We start from the raw sequence: 27,353 nt of genomic DNA on the forward strand, positions 1-27,353 counted from the left end.
CCAGCAGGGCTTGCTGACCCCTTGGGGGGCTGGAGATCAGCAGCAGCAGGGCGGACCACTGGTCAGACCACCCTCTGAGCCCCTCTTTCACCCCCGCCTCCCCCAGGGCCAGGTCAGCTGCAGCTCAGAGCCACCCGTCGGCCCCGTCGGCGACTACTACTTCCGCTTCTACCGGCTGTGCGACTGAGCCGGACCCCCGCGGCCCCCCACCCTGGGCAGTGCCCACGTGACACTGGAGCGGGGCAGGGTGGACCCATCCCTCCCCGGGGCCCACCCCAAGCCCAGCCTCACCGACACTGTAGCCCTCGGGGAACACACTGGAATTCCTGCTGGAGACCGAAGCCGGGCAACTAGGCCCGGATCTGGACAAACTGGAAGTTCTTTACACTGGAGTTGCTGTTCCTGCTGGTTGTTCTGGCCAGACCCCCCTTTCCACTGCTCTCTCATCAAAGGGGGGTGTCCGGCAGGGGGGGGGGACCCAGCCCCTTCCCCTTAAGAAGCCTGCACCCCTCCTCCTCCAGAGCCTGGTGGACAGACTCACATCTGCCCGGTTGTGGGAGGCGTACAGGAGGGTGAGATGACCATACCACTGTCTGATTTTCTCTACTCCCTCCCCTTTTTAGCTTTGAGCCGCCCCCTGCCCTGCGGCTTCACCCGTGGCCTCCCCCAGCCCTAGCAACTTGGCCGGGGCCCAGAAAGGGCAGCAGGGTTATGGCTGGGACCCCCGATACCCACCAGGCTGTCCTCTGGGAGGCAGCCGGTGACCCTTCTGGGGTTTTTCTGTTACGTCCGATATGAACTACTGAGCTGTGAGGCTGGAGTGGTAGGGTGGCAGGGGGGTGGTCTCTCTGCACTCCTTCTCTTCTGCCACCCTGCCTCCAGCCCCCGCCCCCAAGGTGCCTAATACCTGTAGAGAAGCCCTAGTCGGGGGTCTGGTCCCGGGGGCGAGCAGGGCAGGGCTGGAGGTGTGGGGGTGGCCCGGACTGAGTCCCCACTCCCAAGCCCCACGGCGCTGGATGAATGAAGAAGGGCTCAGCCCGGTCCTAAAAGCCTCTCTGGGACACGTCCAGTTGGTCCTAGGTTGAAGGCGGCGGCAGTCCCAGAGCCTCTGTGGTCAGCCCCTGGGGCAGCTTCTCAGGCACCGCCTCCCCTTTCTGCCTCAGTCTCCCCTCTGTTTTGACCTACTAGGCGGCTGGGTGAGACCGTGGGGTGGGAGGGCAGCAGGCCAAGACGGCCCCCGGAGGCAATTGAGTTTTCTGTTGTTACTGAGCGACTTACTCAAACGCACTTGAACTGCGGCCAGGGCGGGATGGAGAAGCCCAGGGCCCTTGGGATGACGCTCGCCTGGAAGGCGGGGTTCTGAACCCTCCCGTCACCCCAGGATGACTATGGGGCTGCAGCCCCCACCCCTTCTTCCATGCTCAAGCCAGAGGAGTCAGAGGGGGCCACGGAAAAGCAGCGTCCAGTAGCCCCTGGCTAAGGGACGCCCTTCGCACCCAGGCTTTTCCCTGCGAGCACTGACGAGGGCCTTTGCCAGTTCCCAGCATCAGGCCTCCCCAAGTCCCCACCTCTACCCCAGGCGGATGGCCCGTGAGCGGGGGGGCCCGCGATCGTCAGGCCAAACACCACCCCGTCCCCACGAACTGGGCCCGGCCCCAGACTGGAGGGCTTCCCGCAGCGTGCGGTACATTCCCTTGCCAGGTTATTGCACTTACGGCGCTGTTCGCCATGGATCTCAAAGCGCTTAACCCGGGCAGGCAGGGGCCGGGTGCTGGCCCAGCCCTCCCAGGGAACAACGGGGAAAGGCAGAGATGCCCGGCCTCACTCTACGCGGCTCCTCTTCCTCTTCTTGGTATAGGGACACGCTCGGACACTCCCCGTTCCGGGGCAGGGGACCCGGCCCCTGAGAGGAAAGCCTGTCACCTCCCGCCTGGTAGCGGCCCTTCCCTGTCCGTCCCCCGGAACGGGAATCCATTGCTACCCCCACTTCGGGTCAGCCGCATGCTTGGCCTGAGACCCGCCCGGCCCTGAGGGGCGGGACCACCCTAGCTGACCCTCCCCAGAGACCAGCGGGCAGACCCGCGGCCGGGGTGACCCCAGAGGACCCCGAGGCGGGAGAGGGTTACAGGGTGGAAGGTCCGAGTGGGAGCGGGATTCCAGCCGGATAGCCAAGGGGAGCTCTGGACCAAAGGTGCCTTATTCCCTCGGTAAAAGCGTTTCTGGGAAGGGGAGGGAGAAGCTGGCTGGGCCCCGAAGAGGGTCGAGGCTAGAGGGGTCAGCCCCCATCAGCCTGCCCAAGCAGCACCCCCTCCCACTCCTCATCTGTTGTTTTCTAGCTGCCCCTTGCACCCCCCGCCAGCTTCCAGCTGTAAATAGCCCCGCCACGCACTAATCTGCCCGGCCGAGATGGTGCCCTCACTGCTTACGCCCCCGTAGAGCTGCCTCGATGCCACCTACTAACGAGCCCCCAACCCTCTCCTCCGCTGCGTGGGGGCGGCGCGCTCCGATCTGTATTTATACCGCGCTCGTTCTGGGCGGGACGCCCCTTCTCGCCCGGGGTTTTTGTTGAGCTTCACCTAGACCATCCTTTCCGCTGGAGGTAAATATACATATATATATAAATAAATATATAAATACGGCTTTGTATCCAAGCCCGCCTTCCCGCTTTCTCGTGTCACGACAGGCCCCGGGGCGGCGGAAGTGAACCCCGGAGGGGCAGCCCCGGCCGCCCTGACTGCAGATTGCCGTGTCACAACGTGTTTCTCTTCCTCAGAGCCCCGGGGTGATTAGATACAAGGCAGCGGCAGGCCTGGCATATAATAAGTGTCCCAGTCTGCCTCCCACCTGCTTCCAATAATAATAATAATAATAGCCACTGTGCACTGTACTGTGCTGGAGTAGATACAACCAAGTCAGGTTAGACATAGTCCAGCCCCTCTTAAAGCTCTCAGTCTTAATCCCCATTTTACAGCTGAGGTAACTGAGGCATGAAGAAGTTAAATGACTTGTCCAAGGTCACCCAGTGTTGGAGCCAGGATTAGAACCTAGGTCCTTCTGTCTCCCAAGCCCGTGCTCACTCTGTTAGGCCACACTGCTTCTATAGCTGCTAGACCCCACCTTCTAGGGACACAAAGTCAAGGGGGCTGGGGCTGGATGAGGGAAAGGTGGTGACCCCTTCCTTCCCCTCTCACTCCAGTCCCTTAGCTTTGTGGGGACAGCCAGCAAAGCTAGGAAAGAAAAGAAACAGAACGGGATGGGGGGTGGGAACATAATCAAGTCTGTACTAGGGTCCAGGGAGTGGGTAGACTTTGGGGTGTAGGAAGGGATGGAGACCAGGAAAACCATGTTTTGGGAACCTGGGAGGGGCGAGGCTTACTTCCACGGCAAGTGTGCATAAGCAGAAACCAAAGCAGCAATCACTACAACTGGAAGTCATTTCCCCGCCACCCCTCCGCCCCCAGAGCTCTGGTCCTCCTTCCTGAAGAACCTGAGGGCTCCGTTCCAAACCGGCCGTAGGACCCAGGGGAGAGGGGTGAAAGCGACAGCTTCCCCTCTCTTCAGTGAGGGCCAGAGGCCTGGCCGTGACACATCTGCCTTTATTGTCCACGGCTGGAACAATTTTTGCAACAGTACAAAATTAAAAAAAAAAAAAAGAAAGAGCGGAACTCCTCGAGGTCTTCCGAATGGAGCCTAAAATGAAAGACGACGTGGGGCTGAGAATCCTCCTCCGCCTAATGGGGCCCATCAGCGCCGAAGCATCTCCCCATGAAAAAGCCACGTCGCTGACCCACTAGTACAGGCGGGCCACCGAACCACAACCAATTCAGGCCCTTCCTGTTCCCATTAGTCCCTGCTTCGGGCAGGGTAGAGGATGAAATGCCTAGTTCCTCAGCCCAGGGAGCTTCCAGGCCCATGCCAGTTTCACCCGCCAATAAGGTATTCAATGAGTAGTCGAAGGATAAGACAGAGGAGTGGGAGGCGCAAAGCCAATTCTGGATCTATGCCCACAGCTTCTCCTGGGGCTGAGGAAGACTTGCCCAAACTCTTCTCTCTGGGACTGCTTGTACTTCCCAAGCGCTCAGTACAGTGCTCTGCACAAAATAAGCGCTCAATAAATACCACTGATTGCGGTTCTTACCTAAGCGATGGGTCAGACGTATATGCCGACCCAGAGGAGGAGGAAGAGCACACCGAAGCCCATGAAGAGTGAGGCCACCAGAGAGATGAGCAACTCTTTGTAGATGTCCCGGGTATATTTGGTGGAGGTCACCTCGTAGCTTCACAGGGCAGTTAAGAATCTGACCGACGAGAAGGACTTGGGGGCATGGGGAGCATGCTGAACTCCACCACCCCATTCGAGCTCGGGGAAGCTCCCAGCTCTGGCATGGAGGATGCTGCATCTAATACACCTGAGGTGCTGGGTCACCCTGAGAGCTCGATGCCAGGTAAATTCATTAGCACCGATTCCAGCAAGGACCAAACCCCACCCCAGTGATTCCCTTGTTTGGGCTGCTAGAACCATCCCCCACCAGAAGCAGAATCAAGTCAGTACGCTTGGTTTTTTTTAAGGTATTTGTTACGCACTTACTGTACGTCAGGCACCGTACTGGGGTAGATACAAAATAATCCCATACAGGGCTCACAGTCTTAATCCTCATTTTACAGATGAGGTAACTGAGGCCCCGAGAAGCGAAGTGACTTGGCCAAGGTCACACGGCATTCAAGTGGCGGAGCCGGGATTAGAACCCGGGGCCTTCCTGCTCCCGTACTCTATCCACTAGGCTATGCTGCTTCTCTGATATCCCTCCTGCCCTTGGCCCAGCTTTTTCTTCTCTCCGGGGTCCACCTGCTACTCGGCCAAAGGATACACGAAGAACCAGGCGGTGAAGAACATGCCAATCGCCAACAAGACCACCGTGAGATGAGGGAAGACAGCTGGGTTCACGGGGCTGGTATATCTGCTCATGGCCTCGAGCTCCTAGGGAAAAATATGGATCCAAGCAATAACTCCGGCACCGAATCTCAGACCATCAGAGAAGCGGCACGGACCAAAGTAAGGACTGCGAATCAGGAAACCTATTAATTTTTATTTTTTGGCTGGTATTTGTTAAGCACTTACTTCGTGCAAAGCACTGTTCTAAGCACTGGAGGGGGGATACAATGGGAATTAACACTGTGAGCACCATGTGGGACATGGATCGTTCCAACCTGATCGTCTTGTACCTATCCCAGTGCTTAGGACGGTGCCTGGCACATAGTAAGCGCTTTAACGAATGCCATTAAAAAAAAAAAAATGGAGGAGCTGGGGTTAGAATCCTGGCCTTGGGTTCGAGTCCTGACACTGCCACTTACCAGCTCTGTGAACTTGGGGCAGGTCACTCTGGGTCCCTGGGCCTCGGTTTCATTATATGTAAAATGATAATGATGGCATTTATTAAGCGCTTACTATGTGCAATGCACTGTTCTAAGCGCTGGGGAAGTGACAAGGTCATCAGATTGTCCCACGTGGGGCTCACAGTCTTCATCCCCATTTTACAGATGAGGCAACTGAGGCACAGAGAAGTTTTTAGACTGTGAGCCCACTGTTGGGTAGGGACTGGCCCTGTATGTTGCCAACTTGTACTTCCCAAGCGCTTAGTACAGTGCTCTGCACACAGTAAGCGCTCAATAAATACGATTGATTAGGTGGCTTGCCCAAGGTCACACAGCTGACGAGTGACGGAGCCAGGATTCGAATCCATGACCCCTGACTCCCAAGCCCGGGCTCTTTCCACTGAGCCGTGCTGCTTCTCTAGATTGTGATATCTGTTCAGTGTTATGTGCCAAGCACTGTGGTACGCGCTGCGATCGATACAGGAGAATCAGTTGGACACAATCCGAGTCCCATATGGGACAGGGATTCACCACCTAAGTAGGAAGGCGACCAGCTATAGAATCCTCATTTTAGAGAAGCAGTGTGGCTCAGTGGAAAGAACCCGGGCTTTGGAGTCAGAGGTCATGGGTTCGAATCCCGACTCCCCCAATTGCCAGCTGTGTGACTTTGGGCAAGTCACTTCACTTCTTTATGCCTCAGTTCCCTCATCTGTAAAATGGGGATGAAGACTGTGAGCCCCCCGTACAAGTGCTCTGCACACAGAACGTGCTCAATAAACATGATTGAAAGAATGAATGAATAAATGCCACCGTTATTACTATTATCGCGGCTCCGCCGGCTGTCAGCAATGTGACTTTGGGCAAGTCACTTCACTGGGCCTCAGTTCCCTCATCCGTAAAATGGGGATGAAGGCTGGGAGCCCCAAATGGGACAACCTAATCACCTTGTATTCCCCCCAGTGTTTAGAACAGTGCTTTCTAATAAAGCTCTAATAAATAATCAGAGCTCTTAGTAAGCTCTAATAAATAATCAAACCAAATGGGACAACCTAATCACCTTGTATCCCCCCCAGTGTTTAGAACAGTGCTTTCGAATAAAGCTGTAATAATTAGAGCTCTTAGTAAGCTCTAATAAATAATCAAACCAAATGGGACAACCTAATCACCTTGTATCCCCCCCAATGTTTAGAACTTTCTAATAAAGCTCTAATAAATAATCTGTGCTTTCTAATAAAGCTGTAATAAATAATTAGAGCTCTTAGTAAGCTCTAATAAATAATCATAAATGCCATCATTATTGCTATTATTGCGGCTCCGCCGCTTGTCAGCTGTGTGACTTTGGGCGAGTCGCTTCACTGGGCCTCAGTTCCCTCATCTGTAAAATGGGGATGAAGGCTGGGAGCCCCACATGGGACAACCTAATCACCTTGTATCCCCCCCAGTGTTTAGAACAGTGCTTTCTAATAAAGCTCTAATAAATACTCAGAGCTCTTAGTAAGCTCTAATAAATAATCAAACCAAATGGGACAACCTAATCACCTTGTATCCCCCCCAGTGTTTAGAACAGTGCTTTCGAATAAAGCTGTAATAATTAGAGCTCTTAGTAAGCTCTAATAAATAATCAAACCAAATGGGACAACCTAATCACTTTGTATCCCCCCCAGTGTTTAGAACAGTGCTTTCTAATAAAGCTCTAATAAATAATTAGAGCTCTTAGTAAGCTCTAATAAATAATCATAAATGCCATCATTATTGTTATTATCGCGGCTCCGCCGCTTGTCATTTGCGTGACTTTGGGCGAGTCGCTTCACTGGGCCTCAGTTCCCTCATCTGTAAAATGGGGTTGAAGGCTGGGAGCCCCAAATGGGACAACCTAATCACCTTGTATCCCCCTCGGTGTTTAGAACAGTGCTTTCTAATAAAGCTCTAATAAATAATTAGAGCTCTTAGTAAGCTCTAATAAATAATCAAACCAAATGGGACAACCTAATCACCTTGTATCCCCCCCCCCAATGTTTAGAACTTTCTAATAAAGCTCTAATAAATAATCTGTGCTTTCTAATAAAGGTCTAATAAATAATCAGAGCTCTTAGTAAGCTCTAATAAATAATCAAACCAAATGGGACAACCTAATCACCTTGTATCCCCCCCCATGTTTAGAACTTTCTAATAAAGCTCTAATAAATAATCTGTGCTTTCTAATAAAGCTCTAATAAATAATCAGAGCTCTTAGTAAGCTCTAATAAATAATCAAACCAAATGGGACAACCTAATCACCTTGTACCCCCCCCCCCAATGTTTAGAACTTTCTAATAAAGCTCTAATAAATAATCAGTGCTTTCTAATAAAGCTCTAATAAATAATCAGAGCTCTTAGTAAGCTCTAATAAATAATCAAACCAAATGGGACAACCTAATCACCTTGTATCCCCCCCCCAATGTTTAGAACTTTCTAATAAAGCTCTAATAAATAATCTGTGCTTTCTAATAAAGCTTTAATAAATAATCAGAGCTCTTAGTAAGCTCTAATAAATAATCAAACCAAATGGGACAACCTAATCACCTTGTATCCCCCCCCCCAATGTTTAGAACTTTCTAATAAAGCTCTAATAAATAATCTGTGCTTTCTAATAAAGCTTTAATAAATAATCAGAGCTCTTAGTAAGCTCTAATAAATAATCAAACCAAATGGGACAACCTAATCACCTTGTATCCCCCCCCCCCCCAATGTTTAGAACTTTCTAATAAAGCTCTAATAAATAATCTGTGCTTTCTAATAAAGCTCTAATAAATAATCAGAGCTCTTAGTAAGCTCTAATAAATAATCAAACCAAATGGGACAACCTAATCACCTTGTATCCCCCCCCCCCCATGTTTAGAACTTTCTAATAAAGCTCTAATAAATAATCTGTGCTTTCTAATAAAGCTCTAATAAATAATCAGAGCTCTTAGTAAGCTCTAATAAATAATCATAAATGCCATCATTATTGTTATTATCGCGGCTCCGCCGCTTGTCAGCTGTGTGACTTTGGGCGAGTCACTTCCCTGGGCCTCAGTTCCCTCATCTGTAAAATGGGGTGGAAGGCTGGGAGCCCCCCAGGGGACAACGTGATGACCTTGTAACCTCCCCAGCGCTTAGAACAGTGCTTTGCACATAGTAAGCGCTTAACAAATGGCATCAACCTGTCGGGGAAGGGGCGGTGGGCCACGACGGACTGGGCCTGTCTCTCTCACCATCCTGCCTCCTCCTCCTCTCGCCGCCGCCTGGGCCGCCCCTAAACCGGAAGTCCACGTCGGCGGGGCCTCGCGCCCCGGGACCGGAAGGGCCCCGGAGGCCGCGGGGCCCGACGGGAAACGTAGTTCTCCGCCCCGGGCCTCCTCCCCTCGCGCCTCAGGCGCCTGACAGGGAGAAAGACTCCATTACCCAGGGGGCTGCGCGCGCGGGGGAAAAAGGAGAAAAACTCCATTACCCAGGGGGCTGCGCGCGCGGGGAAGGGAGGAAAACGCCATTACCCAGAGGGCTGCGCGCGCGGGGAAGGGAGGAAATCAATCAATCAATCAATCGTATTTATTGAGCGCTTACTATGTGCAGAGCACTGTACTAAGCGCTTGGGAAGTACAAATTGGCAACACATAGAGACAGTCCCTACCCAACAGTGGGCTCACAGTCTAAAAACTCCATTACCCAGAGGGCTGCGCGCGAGGGGAAGGGGGAACTCCATTACCCAGAGGGCTGCGCGCGCGAGGGAGGGAGGAAAAACTCCATTATTCAATCGTATTTATTGAGCGCTTACTGTGTGCAGAGCACTGGACTAAGCGCTTGGTACAGCATTACCCAGGGAGCTGCGCGCGCGGGGAAGGGAGGAAAAACTCCATTACCCAGAGGGCTGCGCGCGCGGGGAAGGGAGGAAAAACTCCATTACCCAGAGGGCTGCGCGCGCGAGGGAAGGAGGAAAAACTCCATTATTCAATCGTATTTATTGAGCGCTTACTGTGTGCTGAGCACTGTACTAAGCGCTTAATACAGCATTACCCAGAGGGCTGCGCGCGCGGGGGAAGGGAAAAAACTCCATTACCCAGACGGCTGCGCGCGCGGGGAAGGGGGGGAAACTCCATTACCCAGAGGGCTGCGCGCGCGAGGGAGGGAGGAAAAACTCCATTATTCAATCGTATTTATTGAGCGCTTAATGTGTGCAGAGCGCTGTCCTAAGCGCTTAATACAGCATTACCCAGGGGGCTGCGCGAGGGAGGAAAAACTCCATTATTCAATCGAATTTATTGAGCGCTTACTGTGTGCAGAGCACTGTACTAAGCACTTAATACAGCATTACCCAGGGGGCTGCGCGAGGGAGGGAGGAAAAGCTCCATTATTCAATCGTATTTATTGAGCGCTTACTGTGTGCAGAGCACTGTCCTAAGCGCTTGGCACAGCGTTATCCAGGGGGCTGCGCGCGCGGGGAGAGGAGAAAAACTCCATTACCCAGAGGGCTGCGCGCGAGGGAGGGAGAAAAACTCCATTATCCATGGGGTTGCGCGAGGGAGGGAGGAAAGACTTCATTATTCAATCGTATTTATTGAGCGCTTACTGTGTGCACAGCACGGTACTAAGCGCTTGGTACAGCGTTACCCAGGGGGCTGCGCGCGCGAGGGAGGGAGGAAAAACTCCATTACCCAGAGGGCTGCGCGCGGGGAAGTGAGGAAAAACTCCATTACCCAGAGGGCTGCGCGCGAGGGCGGGAGAAAAACTCCATTACCCAGGGGGCTGCGCGAGGGAGGGTGAAAAACTCCCTTACCCAGGGAGCTGGAAACTGCATTAGCCAGGGGGTGCGCGTGCTGGGGCTTGAGGGCGAGAAAAACTGTATCACCATTCATTCATTCAGTCGTATTTATAGAGCGCTTACTGTGTTTGGAGCACTGTACTAAGCGCTTATGAAAAGAGAAGAGAAACCAGTGGTTGAAAAAAAAGCAAAGATGAAAATAGTTAAAATTTAACATGAAACATGAAGGGCAGGAGAATAATTCCATTATGCCGGGGGCTGCGCGCGCAAGCGCACTCCTGGGGCATCACGTGATCGGGAGAAAACTACGTTACCCAGGGGCATCACGTGAGCGGAGCGCGGGGGCGGGAGAAAACTACGTTACTCAGAGGGCTGCGCGCGCGCACTCCGGGCGCGTCACGTGAACGGGGGTGGGAGAAAACTACGTTACCCAGGGGGCTGCGCACGCGCTCCAGGGGTATCACGTGAGCGGAGCGCGGGGGCGGGAGAACACTACGTTACCCAGGGGGCTGCGCGCGTGCGCGCGCTCCGGACGCATCACGTGAGCGGAGCGCAGGGGCGGGAGAAAACTACCTTACCCAGGGGGCTGCGCGCGCGCGCGCTCTGGGGGCATCACGTGAGCGGAGCGCGGGGGCGGGAGAAAACTACGTTACCCAGGGGGCTGCGCGGCGCGCGCGCGCGCTGCGGGGGCACCACGTGAGCGGAGCGCGGGGGCGGGAGAAAACTACGTTACCCAGGGGGCTGCGCGGCGCGCGCGCGCGCGCTCCGGGGTCGTCACGTGAGCGGAGCGCGGGCTTTTGGGCGTCCCGTGGGAGCTGAGGCGAGGGCTTCGACCACCACCATCACACTGTGCTGTGCGCTCCGGTGAGACCCTGCTCCCTCCCCTCTCTCTCCTCCTTCCCTCCCTCCTGGAAAGAGCGCCGGCTTGGGAGTCAGAGGTCATGGGTTCAAATCCCAGCTCTGCCAATTGTCAGCTGGGTGACTCTGGGCAAGTCACTTCACTTCTCTGGGCCTCAGTGACCTCATCTGTAAAATGGGGATGAAGACTGGGAGCCCCCCGTGGGACCATCTGATCACCTTGTAAAACCCCCCCCATCGCTTAGAACAGTGCTTTGCACTTAGTAAGCGCTTAACAAATACCAAAATTATTATTATTAGTTTATGCGCCTCAGTTTTCTCATCTGTAAAATGGGGATGAAGACTGTGAGCCCCACGTGGGACAACCTGATCACCTTCTAACACCCCCCCCCCCCAGCGCTTAGAACTGTGCTTTGCACTTAGTAAGCGCTTAACAAATACCAAAGTTATTATTATTGTTAGTCTGTGTGCCTCAGTTCCCTCATCTGTAAAATGGGGATGACGACTGTGAGCCCCCCGTGGGACCACCTGATCACCTTGTAACCTCCCCAGCGCTTAGAACAGTGCTTGGCACTTAGAAAGCGCCTAACAAATACCAACGTTATTATTATTATAATTATTCTCTGGGCCTCAGTGACCTCATCTGTAAAATGGGGATGAAGACTGTGAGCCCCCCGTGGGACCACCTGATCACCTTCTAACCCCCCCCCCCCACCAGCGCTTAAAACAATGCTTTGCACTTAGTAAGCGCTTAACAAATACCAAAGTTATTATTATTAGTCTGTGTGCCTCAGTTCTCTCATCTGTAAAATGGGGATGAAGACTGAGCCCCCCCGTGGGACCACCCGACCACCTTGTAACCTCCCCAGCGCTTAGAACAGTGCTTGGCACTTAGAAAGCGCCTAACAAATACCAACGTTATTATTATTATTCTCTGGGCCTCAGTGACCTCATCTGTAAAATGGGGATGAAGACTGTGAGCCCCCCGTGGGACCACCTGATCACCCTGTAACCCACCCACCCCCAGCACTTAGCACAGTGCTTTGCACATAGTAAGCGCTTAATAAATGCCTTTATTATTATTATAATTATTAAAGCCACCCTAGAATCACTCCACCCGCCCCTTCAGAGCCTGACTGAATAATAATGAGGGCATTTGTGAAGCGCTTACTACGTGTCAAAGCACTGTGCTAAGCGCTGGGGACGTTACAGGGTGATCAGGTGGTCCCACGGTGGGGGGGGACTCACTGTCTTCATCCCCATTTGACAGATGTGGTAACTGAGGCACAGAGAAGTGAAGTGACTTGTCCAAAGTCACACAGCCGACAATAATAATAATGGTATTTGTGAAGCGCTTACTGTGTGCAAAGCACTGTTCTAAGCGCTGAGGAGGTTACAGGGGGATCAGGTTGTCCCTCGGGGGGCTCACAGTCTTCATCCCCATTTTACAGATGTGGTAACTGAGGCGCAGAGAAGTGAAGTGACTTGTCCAAAGTCACAGCTGACAATAATAATAATGGTATTTGTTAAGCGCTTACTATGTGCAAAGCACTGTTCTAAGCGCTGAGGAGGTTACGGGGGATCAGGTGGTCCCACGGGGGGCTCACAGTCTTCATCCCCATTTGACAGATGAGGGAACTGAGGCCCAGAGAAGTGAAGTGACTTGCCCAAGGTCACACAGCTGACAAGTGGCGGAGCCAGGATTTGAACCCACGACCTCTGACTCCCAAGCCCGGGCTTTTTCCATTGAGCCATGTTGCTTCTAAGCGCTGGGGTATTATTATTATTATTATTATAATATTATATATAATTATTATTATATATATTATTATATTATTATATTATATATTATTAAGTATTATTACAATACTAACAGTGATGGTATTTGTGAAGCGCTTACTATGTGCCGAGCACTGTTCTAAGCGCTGGGGTAATAATACTAACAGTGATGGTATTTGTGAAGCGCTTACTATGTGCCAAGCACTGTTCTAAGCGCTGGGGTAATAGTAATAATAGTGATGGTATTTGTGAAGCGCTTACTATGTGCCCTGCACTGTTCTGAGCGCTGGGGTAATAGTAATAATAGTGATGGTATTTGTGAAGCGCTTACTATGTGCCCTGCACTGTTCTAAGCGCTGGGGTAATAGTGATAATAGTGATGGTATTTGTGAAGCGCTTACTATGTGTCATGCACTGTTCTAAGCGATGGAATAATAGTAATAATAGTGATGGTATTTGTGAAGCGCTCACTATGTGCCCTGCACTGTTCTAAGCGCTGGGGTAATAATACTAACAGTGATGGTATTTGTGAAGCGCTTACTATGTGCCCTGCACTGTTTTAAGCGATGGGGTAATAATACTGACAGTGATGGTATTTCTGAAGTGCTCACTATGTGCCAAGCGCTGGAGTAATAATAATAATGATGGTATTTGTTAAGCGCTTACTATGTGCCCAGCGCTGGGGTAATAATAATAGTGATGGCATTTGTTAAGCGCTTACTACTCATTCATTCATTGTTGCATTTATTGAGCGCTTACTGTGTGCAGAGCACTGGACTGAACGCTGGGGAAGTACAAGTTGGCAACACATAGAGACGGTCCCTACCCAACAACGGGCTCACATGGTGATGATGTTATGTGCTAAGCGCTTACTATGTGTGAAGCGCTGTTCTAAGCGCTGGGTGGATACGAGGTGATCAGGTTGTCCCACGTGGGGCTCCCAGTCTTCATCCCCGTTTTCCAGATGAGGGAACTGAGGCCCAGAGAAGTGGCTTGCCCAAGGTCACACTGCAGAGAAAGGGCGGAGCAGGATTAGAACCCACGTCCTCCGACTCCCAAGCCCGGGCCCTTTCCACCGAGCCGCGCTCCTTCTCCTCCGAGAGGCCTTCCCAGATAAATCCCACTTTTCCTCGTCTCCCATTCCCTTCTGCGTCGCCCTAACTCGCTCCCTCTTCTCTTCCCTCCCCGCAGCACTTAATGTCTGTATCTGTAATATTATTTGCTTATATTGATGTCTGTTTCATTAATATAATTAATGAATTATTTTATACTTTTAGACTGTGAGCCCACTGTTGGGTAGGGGCTGTCTCTATATGTTGCCAATTTGTACTTCCCAAGCGCTTAGTACAGTGCTCTGCACATAGTAAGCACTCAATAAATACGATTGATGATGATGATATAATTAATTAAGCGCTTAGTACAGTGCTCTGCACACAGTAGGCGCTCAATAAATACGATTGATTATAATTACCATTATTAGCAGACATCAATATAAGCTATTTATTTATTTTATTTGTACATATGTATTCTGTTTATTTTATTTCGTTAGTATGTTTGGTTTTGTTCTCTGTCTCCCCCTTTTAGACTGTGAGCCCACTGTTGGGTAGGGACTGTCTCTATGTGTTGCCAATTTGTACTTCCCAAGCGTTTAGTACCGTGCTCTGCACATAGTAAGCGCTCAATAAATACGATTGATGATGATGATAAGCAAATAATATCACAGATACAGCCATAAGTGCTGTCTTTGGCTTTCTTTCCCCCCTCCTCAGACTGTGAGCCCATTGTGGACAGGGATTGACCCTCTTTATTGCTGTATTGTGCTTTCCCAAGCGCTTAGTACAGCGCTGTGCACACAGTAAGTGCTCAATAAATACGATTGAATGAATGAATGAATGAATAAATACGATTGAATGAATGAATGACCAGGCGGGAAGGCGCCCGACTTCCTCCGGCCCATCTTTTGTTCCCTCCGATCCCGCTTTTTCCCCCTTGTTGCCATGGGAATCCACGGCGACCCCCTCCAGCATCCCCCCTTCCTCTTTTCCCCCCTCAGGACAATCCCCCCCTCCCCTCCCATTGCCATGGTATTCATTCATTCATTCATTCAATCGTATTTATTGAGCGCTTACTGTACAATTCAGCAACAAATAGAGACAATCCCAGCCCACAACGGGCTCACAGTGGGATAGCTCCTATCTGATTTAGTACAGTGCTCTGCACACAGAAAGCGCTCAGTAAATTCATTCACTCATTCAGTCGTATTTATTGAGCGCTTACTGCGTGCAGAGCACTGTACTGAGCGCTTGGGAAGTACACGTTGGCAACATCTAGAGACGGTCCCTACCCACCAACGGGCTCACAGTCTAGAAAGGGGAGACAGACAACAAAACAAAACATGTGGACAGGTGTCAAGTTGGAACAAGTAGAATATTTGTATATTCTGTATATATGTTTGTACATATTTGTTACTCCATTTTACTTGTACATATTTAGTCTATTTGATTTTGTTAATGTGATTTGTTGTCTGTTTCCCCCTTCTAGACTGTGAGCCCGCTGTTGGGCAGGGACCGTCTCTAGATGTTGCCAACTTGTACTTCCCAAGCACTTAGTACAGTACTGTGCACACAGTAAGCGCTCAATAAATACAATTGAATGAATGAATGAATAGAATTAAAGCTAAATTCAGCCTGGAGTAGTGGCTAGAGCCCGGGCCTAGGAAGCAGAAGGTCTTGAGTTCTAATCCCAGCTCCGCCACCGGTCGGCTGTGTCATCTTGGGCAGGTCACTTCACTTCTCCGGCCCTCAGTGACCTCATCTGTAAATTGGGGATTGAGAGTGTGAGCCCTATCAATCAATCAATCAATCAATCAATCGTATTTATTGAGCGCTTACTATGTGCAGAGCACTGTACTAAGCGCTTGGGAAGTACAAATTGGCATCACATAGAGACAGTCCCTACCCAACAGTGGGCTCACAGTCTAAAAGGGGGAGACAGAGAACAGAACCAAACATACCAACAAAATAAAATAAGTAGGATAGAAATGTACAAGTAAAATAAATAAATAAATAGATAAATAGAGTAATAAATATGTACAACCATATATACATATATACAGGTGCTGTGGGGAAGGGAAGGAGGTAAGACGGGAGGATGGAGAGGGGGACGAGGGGGAGAGGAAAGAAGGGGCTCAGTCTGGGAAGGCCTCCTGGAGGAGGTGAGCTCTCAGCAGGGCCTTGAAGGGAGGAAGAGAGCTAGCTTGGCGGATGGGCAGAGGGAGGGCATTCCAGGCCCGGGGGATGACGTGGGCCGGGGGTCGATGGCGGGACAGGCGAGAGCGAGGTACAGTGAGGAGATTAGTGGTGGAGGAGCGGAGGGTGCGGGCTGGGCAGTAGAAGGAGAGAAGGGAGGTGAGGTAGGAGGGGGCGAGGTGATGGACAGCCTTGAAGCCCAGGGTGAGGAGTTTCTGCTTGATGCGCAGATTGATCGGTAGCCATTGGAGGTTTTTGAGGAGGGGAGTAATATGTCCAGAGCGTTTCTGGACAAAGATAATCCGGGCAGCAGCATGAAGTATGGATTGAAGTGGAGAGAGACACGAGGATGGGAGATCAGAGAGAAGGCTAGTGCAGTAGTCCAGACGGGATAGGATGAGAGCTTGAATTAGCAGGGTAGCGGTTTGGTTGGTCCCTGTGGGACAGGGACCGTGTCCAACCCGATTTGCTCGTATCCATTCCCAGCGCTTAGTTCAGTGCCTGGTACTCAGTAAGCGCATAACAAATACCGCGCAATCAAGCGCTTAGTACAGTGCTCTGCACACAGTAAGCGCTCTAAAAATACGATTGATTGATTGAAATACCGCAATTATTATTACTACTACTACTAATAATAATAGTGATGGCATTTATTAAGCTAGACTGTGAGCCCACTGTTGGGTAGGGACCGTCTCTATATGTTGCCAACTTATACTTCCCAAGCGCTCTGCACACAGTAAGCGCTCAATAAATACGATTGATTGAAATACCGCAATTATTATTACTACTACTACTAATAATAATAATAGTGATGGCATTTATTAAGCTAGACTGTGAGCCCACTGTTGGGTAGGGACCGTCTCTATATGTTGCCAACTTATACTTCCCAAGCGCTCTGCACACAGTAAGCGCTCAATAAATACGATTGATTGAAATACCGCAATTATTATTACTACTACTACTAATAATAATAATAGTGATGGCATTTATTAAGCTAGACTGTGAGCCCACTGTTGGGTAGGGACCGTCTCTATATGTTGCCAACTTATACTTCCCAAGCGCTCTGCACACAGTAAGCGCTCAACAAATACGATTGAACGAATGAATGAATGAATGAATGAAGCGCTTGCGACTTGCAAAGCACCGTTCTAAGCGCTGGGGAGTTTACAGGGTGATGAGGTTGTCCCATTGGGGGGCTCCCAGTCTTCATCCCCATTTGACAGTTGAGGGAACTGAGGCCCAGAGAAGTGAAGTGACTTGCCCAGAGTCACACAGCTGGCAGGTGGCGGAGCCGGGATTTGAACCGATGATCTCTGACTCCAAAGCCCGGGCTCTTTCCGCTGCTTCCCCATTAGTATTACTATTATTATTATTATTATTATCGGCTAACCACCCCCCATCCAAGATGTCTCCCTCCTCTTTGCCCTGGCAGGACGATCCCGCCCCTCCACCCCCGCCACCCTGTTTGCCATGGGAATCCGTGGTGACCCGCCGCCCCCGCCCCCGGTCGGCCTGGGAACCCACGGCTAATTCCCTCCCTCCCCCGGGCGTTGCCATCCCCTTTGCCCCCCTCAGGACGACCCACCCCTCCCCGCCGCTATGGGAATCCACGGCCTGGCCAAGCTGATCGCCGACGTGGCCCCGGGGGCCATCCGGGAGAACGACATCAAGAGCTACTTCGGGCGCAAGGTGGCCATCGACGCGTCCATGAGCATCTACCAGTTCCTGATCGCCGTGCGGCAGGGCGGGGACGTGCTGCAGAACGAGGAGGGGGAGACCACCAGCCACCTGATGGGCATGTTCTACCGCACCATCCGCATGGTGGAGAACGGCGTCAAGCCCGTGTACGTCTTCGACGGCAAGCCCCCGCAGCTCAAGTCGGGCGAGCTGGCCAGGCGGGGCGAGCGGCGCGCCGAGGCCGAGAAGCAGCTGCAGCGGGCCCAGGACGCCGGCGCCGAGGAGGACGTGGAGAAGTTCGCCAAGCGGCTGGTGAAGGTCACCAAGCAGCACAACGACGACTGCAAGCGGCTGCTCCGCCTCATGGGCATCCCCTACCTGGAGGCGCCCGGGGAGGCCGAGGCCAGCTGCGCCGCCTTGGTGAAGGCGGGCAAGGTCTACGCCGCGGCCACGGAGGACATGGACTGCCTGACCTTCGGCAGCCCCGTGCTGATGCGGCACCTGACGGCCAGCGAGGCCAAGAAGCTGCCCATCCAGGAGTTCCACCTGAGCCGGGTTCTGCAGGAGCTGGGCCTGACCCAGGAGCAGTTCGTGGACCTGTGCATCCTGCTGGGCAGCGACTACTGCGACAGCATCCGGGGCATCGGGCCCAAGCGGGCCGTGGACCTCATCCGGCAGCACAAGAGCATCGAGGAGATCGTGCGCCGGCTGGACCCCAACAAGTATCCCGTCCCCGACCACTGGCTGCACAAGGAGGCCCGGCGGCTGTTCCTGGAGCCCGAGGTGGTGGACCCGGAGACCGTGGAGCTGAAGTGGAGCGAGCCGGACGAGGACGGCCTGGTGCTCTTCATGTGCGGGGAGAAGCAGTTCAACGAGGACCGCGTCCGCGGCGGCGTCCGGCGGCTGAGCAGGAGCCGGCGGGGCAGCACCCAGGGCCGCCTGGACGATTTCTTCAAGGTGACGGGCTGCCTCACCTCGGCCAAGCGCAAGGAGCCGGAACCCAAGGGATCCACCAAGAAGAAGCCCAAGACGGCCCCGGCTCCCGGGGGGAAGTTCCGGAAGGGGAAATAAAGCCCTCGGAGCTCCAGAACTTGAGCCCTCCTCCCTCTCCCCCCCACGCAGCGCTAGGTGGTCCGGCCTCCCGTCAAGTTGTAGGAGATCCCGGCCCCCAGGTCGGGTCAGGACGTCCCCCGGGCTGGCGGAGAAGGGAAGGCCCCGTTTAGGCCGCCGCTGTGGTTTAAGCTGATCCAGGATTTGGGGCGGGAGGGTCGCAAGTCTGTCTTTGGGAAAAGGGGAGGGAGCGCGAATGGGAGGAGGGAGGGAGGGAGGGAGGGACTGAATCCGCTGACCCGGGGCCACGAGGCCCAACTGGAACTCGTCCCCTTGACTTAGCGGACTCTCGGACGGCTCCGTAGTCCGAGGCACGCGGATCGGCTTGTGGCTTGGAAAGCGCCGTAGGTGGCTTTTAGGCATCCTCCCTTTCCAAGTGGGTGATAGTGGTTGCCCAGTGGAAGGAGAGAGCTGAGAGAACGGGGGTGGGCTTGATTAGTTTGGGCGGGATTGAATTCCCCAAGTCACTCTCGCGATTGATGGTCCGGGACAAGTTAAGGATCGGAATCCGGTCCGCTTCGTCCGGGGCTCCGCCGTTCAGGCGACGGAACCGTGAGGAAGCACGTTTCCCCCCAACGAGGTTGAAACGAGACACGGTCCGACCTTTTCCCCCGGCTTAGTTTTAACTGCTGTGTGTGGGTACGGGAAGCTACGGTCTCCCAGGCCTGTGCTAAGGAAAGGATGCTTTTTATTCCCCCCACCCCGCGTGTGGTGTGCTTCTTTGGAAAACCAATAAAATTTCAGATTACCCAAACATTGTTTTTTATTGGAAGGAGGGAGCTGTCTGAGGAGGTAAGCCTTGACGCTAGGGAAAAGGACCGGGTCTGGAGAAGTGCCCTGCTCTGCTCTCGCGATCTGTACTTCCCAAGCGCTTAGTACAGTGCTCTGCACCCAGTAAGCGCTCAATAAATACGATTGAATGAATGCTCTGTAGGGGATGGAAGGCCCAGGCCAGTGTCTAATGAGAACTGCCCATGTGGAGGCACCATTTCCTCACAGAAGGTTGGGCAAAGTGGCCTCTTAGGTTTGAAGCCAGAAAAGCTATGCTACCCTGGAGATTGTGTTATTATAATAATAATTCTTATTATTATGGTATTTGTTAAGCGCTTACTATGTGCCAAGCACTGTTCTAAGCGCTGGAGTAGATACAAGGCAATCAGGTTGTCCCACGTGGGGGTCACGGTCATTTTGACTAAAGTTGAGTTTCTGAGTTCCTTGTCCTGCGTCAGGATGAGCCGTCTGAGGAGGAAAGCCTTGACGCCAGGGAAATGGGCCGGGTCTGGAGAAGTGCCCTGCGCTGCTGTCCCACGTGGTGAGGATCGCTAAAATAATGATAATAATAATAATAATAATAATAATGTTGGTATTTGTTAAGCGCTTACTATGTGCCAAGCACTGTTCTAAGCGCTGGGGTAGATACAAGGTAATCAGGTTGTCCCACGTGGGGCTCACAGGCTTAATCCCCATTTTACAGATGAGGGAACTGAGGCCCAGAGAAGTGAAGTGACTTGCCCAAAGTCACACAGCTGACAAGTGGCGGAGCCGGGATTTGAACCCCTGACCATGAAAGGGATGAAAAATGAAAGGGATGACTTTCCTAGGCAGGGGCACTGAGTAAAGTAAGAAATTTTTTTATTGTAGCTATTAGCACCTAAACTCTTAGATCAGCTTAACACGCTAAATTATAGGGTGGAAAGAACGGGCTCTCGTTCTGTTCCTTTCCGATCCTTTCCCAGGGTCATATTCAGATCTGAGGTTCCCACTCTTAATACGAGTACAAGAGGCCCTCGTTAAAACTGCATCGTGGGTCATCAGCTTTGAACCTCCTGAATGTTTCGAGCTCCTCTGACCATTTTGGGGAATTTACTGCGGAGTGCTAAAGGAAATTCCTTAATACCTCTTGCGATGAGCTGGGAGATTACTAGCCATGGTGGAACAAGTGACGGGGGAGCCGGAGCCGAGAAGTGGAACTGAACTGCAGCTTGGAGAAAGATTAAATATCGGGAACGTGGTTTTGGCTGGTTTCTCCAAACATGCCGTAAAATCTTCACTGGGGGAGGATTAAAAAACCCTGTGCTTCACTGCATAGTTTCGTTTAATTTCCTGTGATTCACGTGGTGGTGGATCCCGAGGTCCCAGGGTGGAAACTGAGGCTCGGGCAGGGGCCCTGGAATCACGGCATTGTCCAGGTAGGAGTCTTAATGTCTGTCTTCCCCGTTGCGGGGGGAGAAACGACACCATATCGTAATTAGTCGGGTTTCAAGTGGACTGTTCTAATCCCTTCCGGCAGCCTAATCTTTCAAGAGCTGGAGAGCAGCCTGCATCTCGAAAAATATTTGAGGGTAAGACGATTGCGATGGATTTCTTTAATGGGTCTTTGGGCTTCCAACAGAAGCATGAGGGTAGAAGGAGCAAGGAAGAGGGTTAACACGCAGTTGATGACTTGCAGCCCCGAGCCAGTCTTACATTTCAAATACCGTAGTGTTATAGGGGTTAAGGAGATTACACATCCCCAAGGTTATTCTGCAAATGTTTTGTAGGAAAAAAAAAAATCCCAAACCACCGGTTAGTGATTACCATGAAAACCCCTGTCTCAGAAGACAAAACTGAAGGCTTGAAGTCGGGGGAACGGGGTGGGCCTGGGGTAATCAATCAGTCGTATTTATTGAGCGCTTACTGTGGGCGGAGTACTGTACTAAGCGCTTGGGAAGTACAAGTTGGCAACATATAGAGACGGTCCCTACCCAACAGTGGGCTCACGGTCTAGAAGGGGGAGACAGACAACAAAACCAAACATATTAACAAAATAAAATAAATAGGATAGGGGTACTTGGAGAAGCAGCGTGGCTCAGTGGAAAGAGCCTGGGCTTTGGAGTCAGAGGTCATGGGTTCAAACCCCGGCTCCGCCAATTGTCAGTTGTGTGACTTTGGGCAACTCACTTCATTTCTCTGGGCCTCAGTTCCCTCATCTGTAAAATGGGGATGAAGACTGTGAGCCCCCCCGTGAGACAACCTGGTCACCTTATAACCTCCCCAGCGCTTAGAACAGTGCTTTGCACACAGCGCTTAACAAATGCCATTATTATTATTTAAACTGGGGGAGTGATAGGGGAAGATGTGACTTTTCTCCTCCAGGCTATCTTGTTCCCCATTTCCCTTCTCCTTCCGCAATTTCCAGGGGATATTTTCCAGTTAGAGCTCGTGTTCAGAAGTAAAGGAAGAGAAGAGGGCATGGCCCCTATCGGAGCAGAAAAGAGCCTAGCCTGTAGGCACGTTGTGGGTAGGAAACAGGTCTACCAACTCCATTAAACTCTACTCTCCCGACCGCTTAGTACAGTACTCTCTAATGCAGTAAGTGCTCAATAATCAGTGGTACTTACTGAGTTCTTTTCTATGTGCAGCGCTAAGCGCTTGGGAGAGTACATTGAGAAGCAGCGTGGCTCAGTGGAAAGAGCCCGGGCTTTGGAGTCAGAGGCCATGGGTTCAAATCCCAGCTCTGCCAACTGTCAGCTGGGTGACTTTGGGCAAGTCACTTCACTTCTCTGGGCCTGTTACCTCATCTGTAAAACGGGGATTAAAACTGTGAGCCCTCCTGGGACAATCTGATCACCTTGTAACCTCCCCAGCGCTTAGAACAGTGCTTTGCACATAGTAAGCGCTTAACAAATACCATCATTATTATTACAATACAGCAGAATTAGACATGTCCCCTTATCATACTAAGTTTACAGTAAATGACAGATTAGCTTGGGATGGGAAACTTTCCCAAAAGAACTCCCAATCCAGATTAACTTTATTGGTCCCTGGTTTGGGCCACAGGACTGTTGTACTGTTCTCCTCCAAGTGCTCAATCAATCAATCAATTGTATTTATTGAGCGCTTACTGTGTGCAGAGCACTGTACTAAGCGCTTGGGAAGCACAAGTTGGCAACCTATAGAGACGGTCCCTACCCAACAGTGGGCTCACAGTCTAAAAGGGGGAGACACTGCTCAGTACAGTGTTCTGAAAAAGTAAGTGCTCAATTGATACCACTAGCTGACTGATGCCTGGTGACTATTAACACACTGATTTCAACTGGATTCTGAGAGTTTGGGATTAAGCAAGTGAGGCTGGGTCCCAGGAGGGTCCTTTTAAATATGCTGCCACTGTCATACACCACTTGGTATCATCAGTGGGCAAGGCCGAAATCCAGAGAGCGGAGGGAACAGTCTCCCAGACTGAGCCCCCTTTCTCCTTCCCCTCCCCACAGCACCTGTATATATATTTGTACAGATTTATTACTCTATTTTACTTGTACATACTTACTATTAGATTTATTTTGTTAATGATGTGCATCTAGCTTTATTTCTATTTATTCTTGATGACTTGACACCTGTCCACATGTTGTTTTGTTGTCTGTCTCCCCCTTCTAGGCTGTGAGCCCGTTGTTGGGTAGGGACCGTCTCTAGATGTTGCCGACTTGTACTTCCCAAGCGCTTAGTACGGTGCTCTGCACACAGTAAGCGCTCAGTAAATACGATTGAATGAATGAATGCGTGAATGAAGAGCCAGAAAAGCCTCACCTATCACCGTCTCTATATGTTGCCGACTTGTACTTCCCAAGCGCTTAGTACAGTGCTCTGCACACAGTAAGCGCTCAATAAATATGAGTGAATGAATGAATGACTTTTGTTTTCTCCAGATTTCACAATCTCCTGGGGCCCTGTGCGGCAGGACTTTACCCACTGCAGTCTGAACTGGAAAATACCTGGTGGTTCTTCGAGGTTTCCTCTGATCCCATGTCCCGGGCTATTTGATCCCTCTCCCATCACCTCCTAAACCTTTAAGCCTTTCCTCACCTTACTGGAAAGAGCCTGGGCCTGGGAATCAGAAGGTCACGGGTTCTAATCCCAGCTCCGCCACTTGTCCGCTGTGTGACCTTGGGCAAATCACTTCACTTCTCTGGGCCTCGGTGACCTCATCTGTCAAATGGAGATTGAGACTGAGCCCCAACTGTGTCCTACTTGATTTGCTTGAGTCCACCCCAGTGCTTAGTACAGTGTTTTGCACATGGTAAGTGCTTAATAAATGCCATCATTATTATACAGTGCCTGGCATAGAGTAAGCACTTAAATACCATTGTTATTATTAACTCCATAGGATCCACCTTTATTTCATAGCTGTAAATCAACTTCTTTGATTTCTTTGTGTCAGGAGTCTAATATGCCCGCCTCTCTACAAACCTAGTACGGTGCTACACACATAGTAAGTCCTCAATCTATAGCAATGTAATACAAAGTCTCATCAAGATCACCGTTCAACTTTAAACCTGAAAATGAAAACTTAGGAGTACCATCATGCCGACCGGTTTTTGTTGTTGTGCCTATTGTGGGAGGTGAGACTATGAGCTCCGACTCCCTAATCACTACTTTCCCCCTTGGTTCTGCCCAGTTTTACGGGTGGAGTGGTTGAACATCTATACCCTCGTCAAAGGAAAACGGGAGATTATGGTGGAGGGGAATTAGAGGGTAGAGCCAGACATGTTAGAAAATACATTTATCAGCATCATGATCATCAGTGGTATTTACTGAGTGCTTACTCTGGGCACAGCTCTGTACTAAGTGCTTCAGAGAGCACAAAAGAGTTAGCAGACACCTTCCCCTCCCTAACCCCGAAGATGGCTAGCACTTATCACACTGATATATATTTTTTTTTTGGGGGGTGGGGACTGTCCCCAAGAATACTGAGCTAGAAGGACCGTTGGTCTGCCTCAGGATTGCATTTCCTATGTTCTTTTGGTGACAGGTAGTGTGAAAACCAGAAGATTTCCCAACCCACGCTTCCTATACTCAGTCCTTCAGGCCTTGCCTCTAGGGACTAGTTTCATTACGACATCTTCACTGAGGCCCTAAAAGGGTGAGACTAACGAGGTTTCCCTATCACTTGAAGGAAATGATGAGCATTTTTTTTCTGGGACTCCATTTCTGGTTTGGAAGGTGTTCACGCTATTTAATGCCCTCTTTGTTGTTTCAAGTAAACCTTGCCTGCTTTGTAGTAATGCGGGGTGGGGGGGATGGGAGTTCTCAGCTTTGTGTCTGGGCCTTTACCATGGTTTGTCCGTATAATGAATTTGTGAAATGGGTGGTTAAGGAAATGAGGGGAAAACCAATCCCTCTTCACTTGGAAGGGGGGATGCCTTGCACCTTCAGTTGCCCAAAAACAAAAACTCCCAGGGTGTGGTGGTTCTTGGGTGGGGGTTTTGGCTGCTAGGATCTGGCTCCCTGCTGCGGCCAACCCACATCCCTGCCTTCTCTCGGTAGCTTTGGCTCTTGGGCGACTGAGTAGTGAAGAAGAGGAAGGAATTGGGAGGAGAAGAAAAAGGGATCTCCAGACACCAACAGCTTTGCCGGCCTCCAACCCGGAGGTTTGGATAAAATGCTAATAGGGGCGGGAGATGGAGCCACGGGCCTCTGGCCCGATAATTTATCGGCTTTTATGGGTTTAGCTCTCAGCCGTCTGGCCGAAAGTCAAACGAGTTGATCTCAGTGCTCCTGAGAACGCAAGAAGCAACTTTTTTCCCGTAATGCTCGGGGCTGGTTCAGGACTGTCACCTCAACTTGGTCTTCTTTGAAGAGTCGGCGCTCCCAGTTCTTCGCCCTTCAGCCGAGCTCGGAGGGATGCCATCTTGCGCTGGGGCTCCGGCTAGGTTGGCGGCCACCCCGGAGACCTGGACGTGAAGAGTTCTGCTCACGGGATTTCCACTGGGAGTAGCCCATGCCCTAGGGGCAAACCCCACTGGGGCTTCCTTTCTCCCTCCAGTCTGGGAAAAAGTCGGACAGATCCTTGCTCCTCAATCTGAGGTGGTGTTCCATCTCCCCGGCTCTGATGCGGTGCTTGTCCTCGTTTCTACCTTCTGCTCTTATAGATTCCACTAAATCTCCTTCTCTTCTGCCCTCCCAGCTCCCAAACTGGTTTCCACCCAACCAATTCTCCAGCTCTACCGTTCTGGCACACGGCTGGGCCGTCGGTCTTAGTCCGATGGCTGTTTCTCCCCAGCAGGGTCTCCACCTGTCCCCACCAGTCACCATTTCTGTGCCCGAAACCGAAAGAGGGGAAAATGTGTAGGGCAGACTCCTGGTTCCACATCCCCGCCCCCATTGGAAACTAGATTGAAAGTGGCCCGGTCCTTTGTCTTCTGCTGTTCTCGGCTCCAAGATTCCCTCCTCTTTTTCCTCTTCCTTTAGGGACTGTTGGTTACTTGTGAAGGTAGGCGTCCAGCCAGAGTTCCCCTGACTCCTTCAGTGAGCTGCAGTGGGGAGAGATCGGAGGAGGAGATGATGATAATAACAATAATAATGCTTCTTAAGTGCCTATTATGCGCCAAGCACTGTTGTAAACACTGGGGTAGATACGAATTAATCAGGTTGGACACAGTCCCCGTCCCACGTGGGGATTACACTCTCAATCCTCCCTTTACAGATAAGGTGACTGAGGCACGGAGAAGTGAAGTGACTCGCCAAAGGTCACACCGGAGACGAGTGGGGGAGACGGGATTAGAACCCAGATCCTGCTGACTCCAGGCCCGTGCTCTATCCACTAAGCCGGGAGGATGACCCTGGGGCGTCCAGTTAAGTAACACCACCTCTGTCACTTCTGGCTTTCTGCTCTTCTCCTTTCTTTCCCACTTTTCTTCTCCCTTTCTTCACCCTGACTTGCCCCCTTTAGTCACCCCCCTCCCCGCCCCACAGCACTTCCGTCCAGCTCTGTCATTTATTGATTTATATTAATGTCGGTCTCCCTCCTCTAGACTGTCAACTCTTTGTGGGCAGGGATTGCGTCTGTTTATTGTTGTATTGTACTCTCCCAAGCACTCAGTACAGTGCTCTGCGCACGGTAAGTGCTCACTAAATGTGACTGAATGAGGGTGCTAAATGCACCGCTCCAGTTTCCCGAATGCCATCAGGGAGACGGCCTGGAGGATCAATGGCTTCTGGAGGTGAGACGGCTGGGAGCGTAGCCCAGGAGGGAGGGTGGGGAAGAACAGAGGCCTGAGTTTGGGAGATACCAGACTGAGGCCCCTGCCTCAGCCCAGGACACTTGATACACGCAGTCCAGGACACGCAGATGGGCTCTGGGTGCCCTAACGGATAGCGCATGGGCCGAGGGCCTGGGTTCCAATCCCGGCTCCTCCCCTGATCTGCGGTGCGACCCTGGGCAGGTCACGCCACTTCTCCGGGCCTCGGTTACCTCATCTGTAAATGGGGGCTAAGACCGTGAGCCCCATGTGAACCCCAATCTGGTTAGCCTACACCTATTCCAGCGCTTAGTACGGTGCCTGGCGCAGCATAAGCACTTAGCAAATACCATAAAAACGGATAGCACGTGGGCCTGAGCGTCAGGAGGACCTGGGTTCCAATCCCGGCTCCTCCACTGATCTGCGGTGCGACCTTGGGCAGGTCACGCCACTTCTCGGGGCCTCGGTTACCTCATCTGTAAACGGGGGTTAAGACCGTGAGCCCCATGTGAACCCCAATCTGGTTAGCCTACACCT

General features: G+C 51.6%; 4 protein-coding genes across 5 annotated transcripts in view; 2 read left to right on the forward strand and 2 right to left on the reverse strand.

Moving 5' to 3' along the window:
• Positions 1 to 1,515, forward strand: part of MYRF (myelin regulatory factor) — a 65,424-nt gene extending 63,909 nt beyond the window's left edge. For both annotated transcript variants that reach the window (XM_038764322.1, XM_038764323.1), the window contains one exon: positions 107 to 1,515. In XM_038764322.1, coding sequence (XP_038620250.1) covers positions 107 to 187 — 81 coding nt within the window. In that variant the 3' untranslated portion in view covers positions 188 to 1,515. The remainder of the gene's footprint in view (positions 1 to 106) is intronic.
• A 2,041-nt stretch (positions 1,516 to 3,556) lies between these two features.
• TMEM258 (transmembrane protein 258) lies at positions 3,557 to 8,681 on the reverse strand. The gene is made up of 4 exons (XM_038764811.1): positions 8,607 to 8,681; positions 4,869 to 4,978; positions 4,139 to 4,277; positions 3,557 to 3,690 (listed from the first exon to the last, which is right to left on the reverse strand). Exons 1-3 carry the CDS (start codon positions 8,607 to 8,609, stop codon positions 4,151 to 4,153), a joined length of 240 nt encoding a protein of 79 aa, XP_038620739.1. The 5' UTR covers positions 8,610 to 8,681; the 3' UTR covers positions 3,557 to 3,690; positions 4,139 to 4,150.
• A 2,279-nt stretch (positions 8,682 to 10,960) lies between these two features.
• On the forward strand, positions 10,961 to 19,576 carry FEN1 (flap structure-specific endonuclease 1). Its single transcript, XM_038764407.1, has 2 exons — positions 10,961 to 11,014; positions 17,611 to 19,576. Exon 2 carries the CDS (start codon positions 17,635 to 17,637, stop codon positions 18,781 to 18,783), a length of 1,149 nt encoding a protein of 382 aa, XP_038620335.1. The 5' UTR covers positions 10,961 to 11,014; positions 17,611 to 17,634; the 3' UTR covers positions 18,784 to 19,576.
• A 4,368-nt stretch (positions 19,577 to 23,944) lies between these two features.
• FADS1 (fatty acid desaturase 1) overlaps positions 23,945 to 27,353 on the reverse strand; it is a 37,213-nt gene continuing 33,804 nt past the window's right edge. The window contains exon 12 of the mRNA XM_038764746.1: positions 23,945 to 26,108. Coding sequence (XP_038620674.1) covers positions 26,057 to 26,108 — 52 coding nt within the window. The 3' untranslated portion in view covers positions 23,945 to 26,056. The remainder of the gene's footprint in view (positions 26,109 to 27,353) is intronic.

The sequence above is a fragment of the Tachyglossus aculeatus genome, chromosome 22, assembly GCF_015852505.1.
Source record: "Tachyglossus aculeatus isolate mTacAcu1 chromosome 22, mTacAcu1.pri, whole genome shotgun sequence".
NCBI lineage: Eukaryota > Metazoa > Chordata > Mammalia > Monotremata > Tachyglossidae > Tachyglossus > Tachyglossus aculeatus.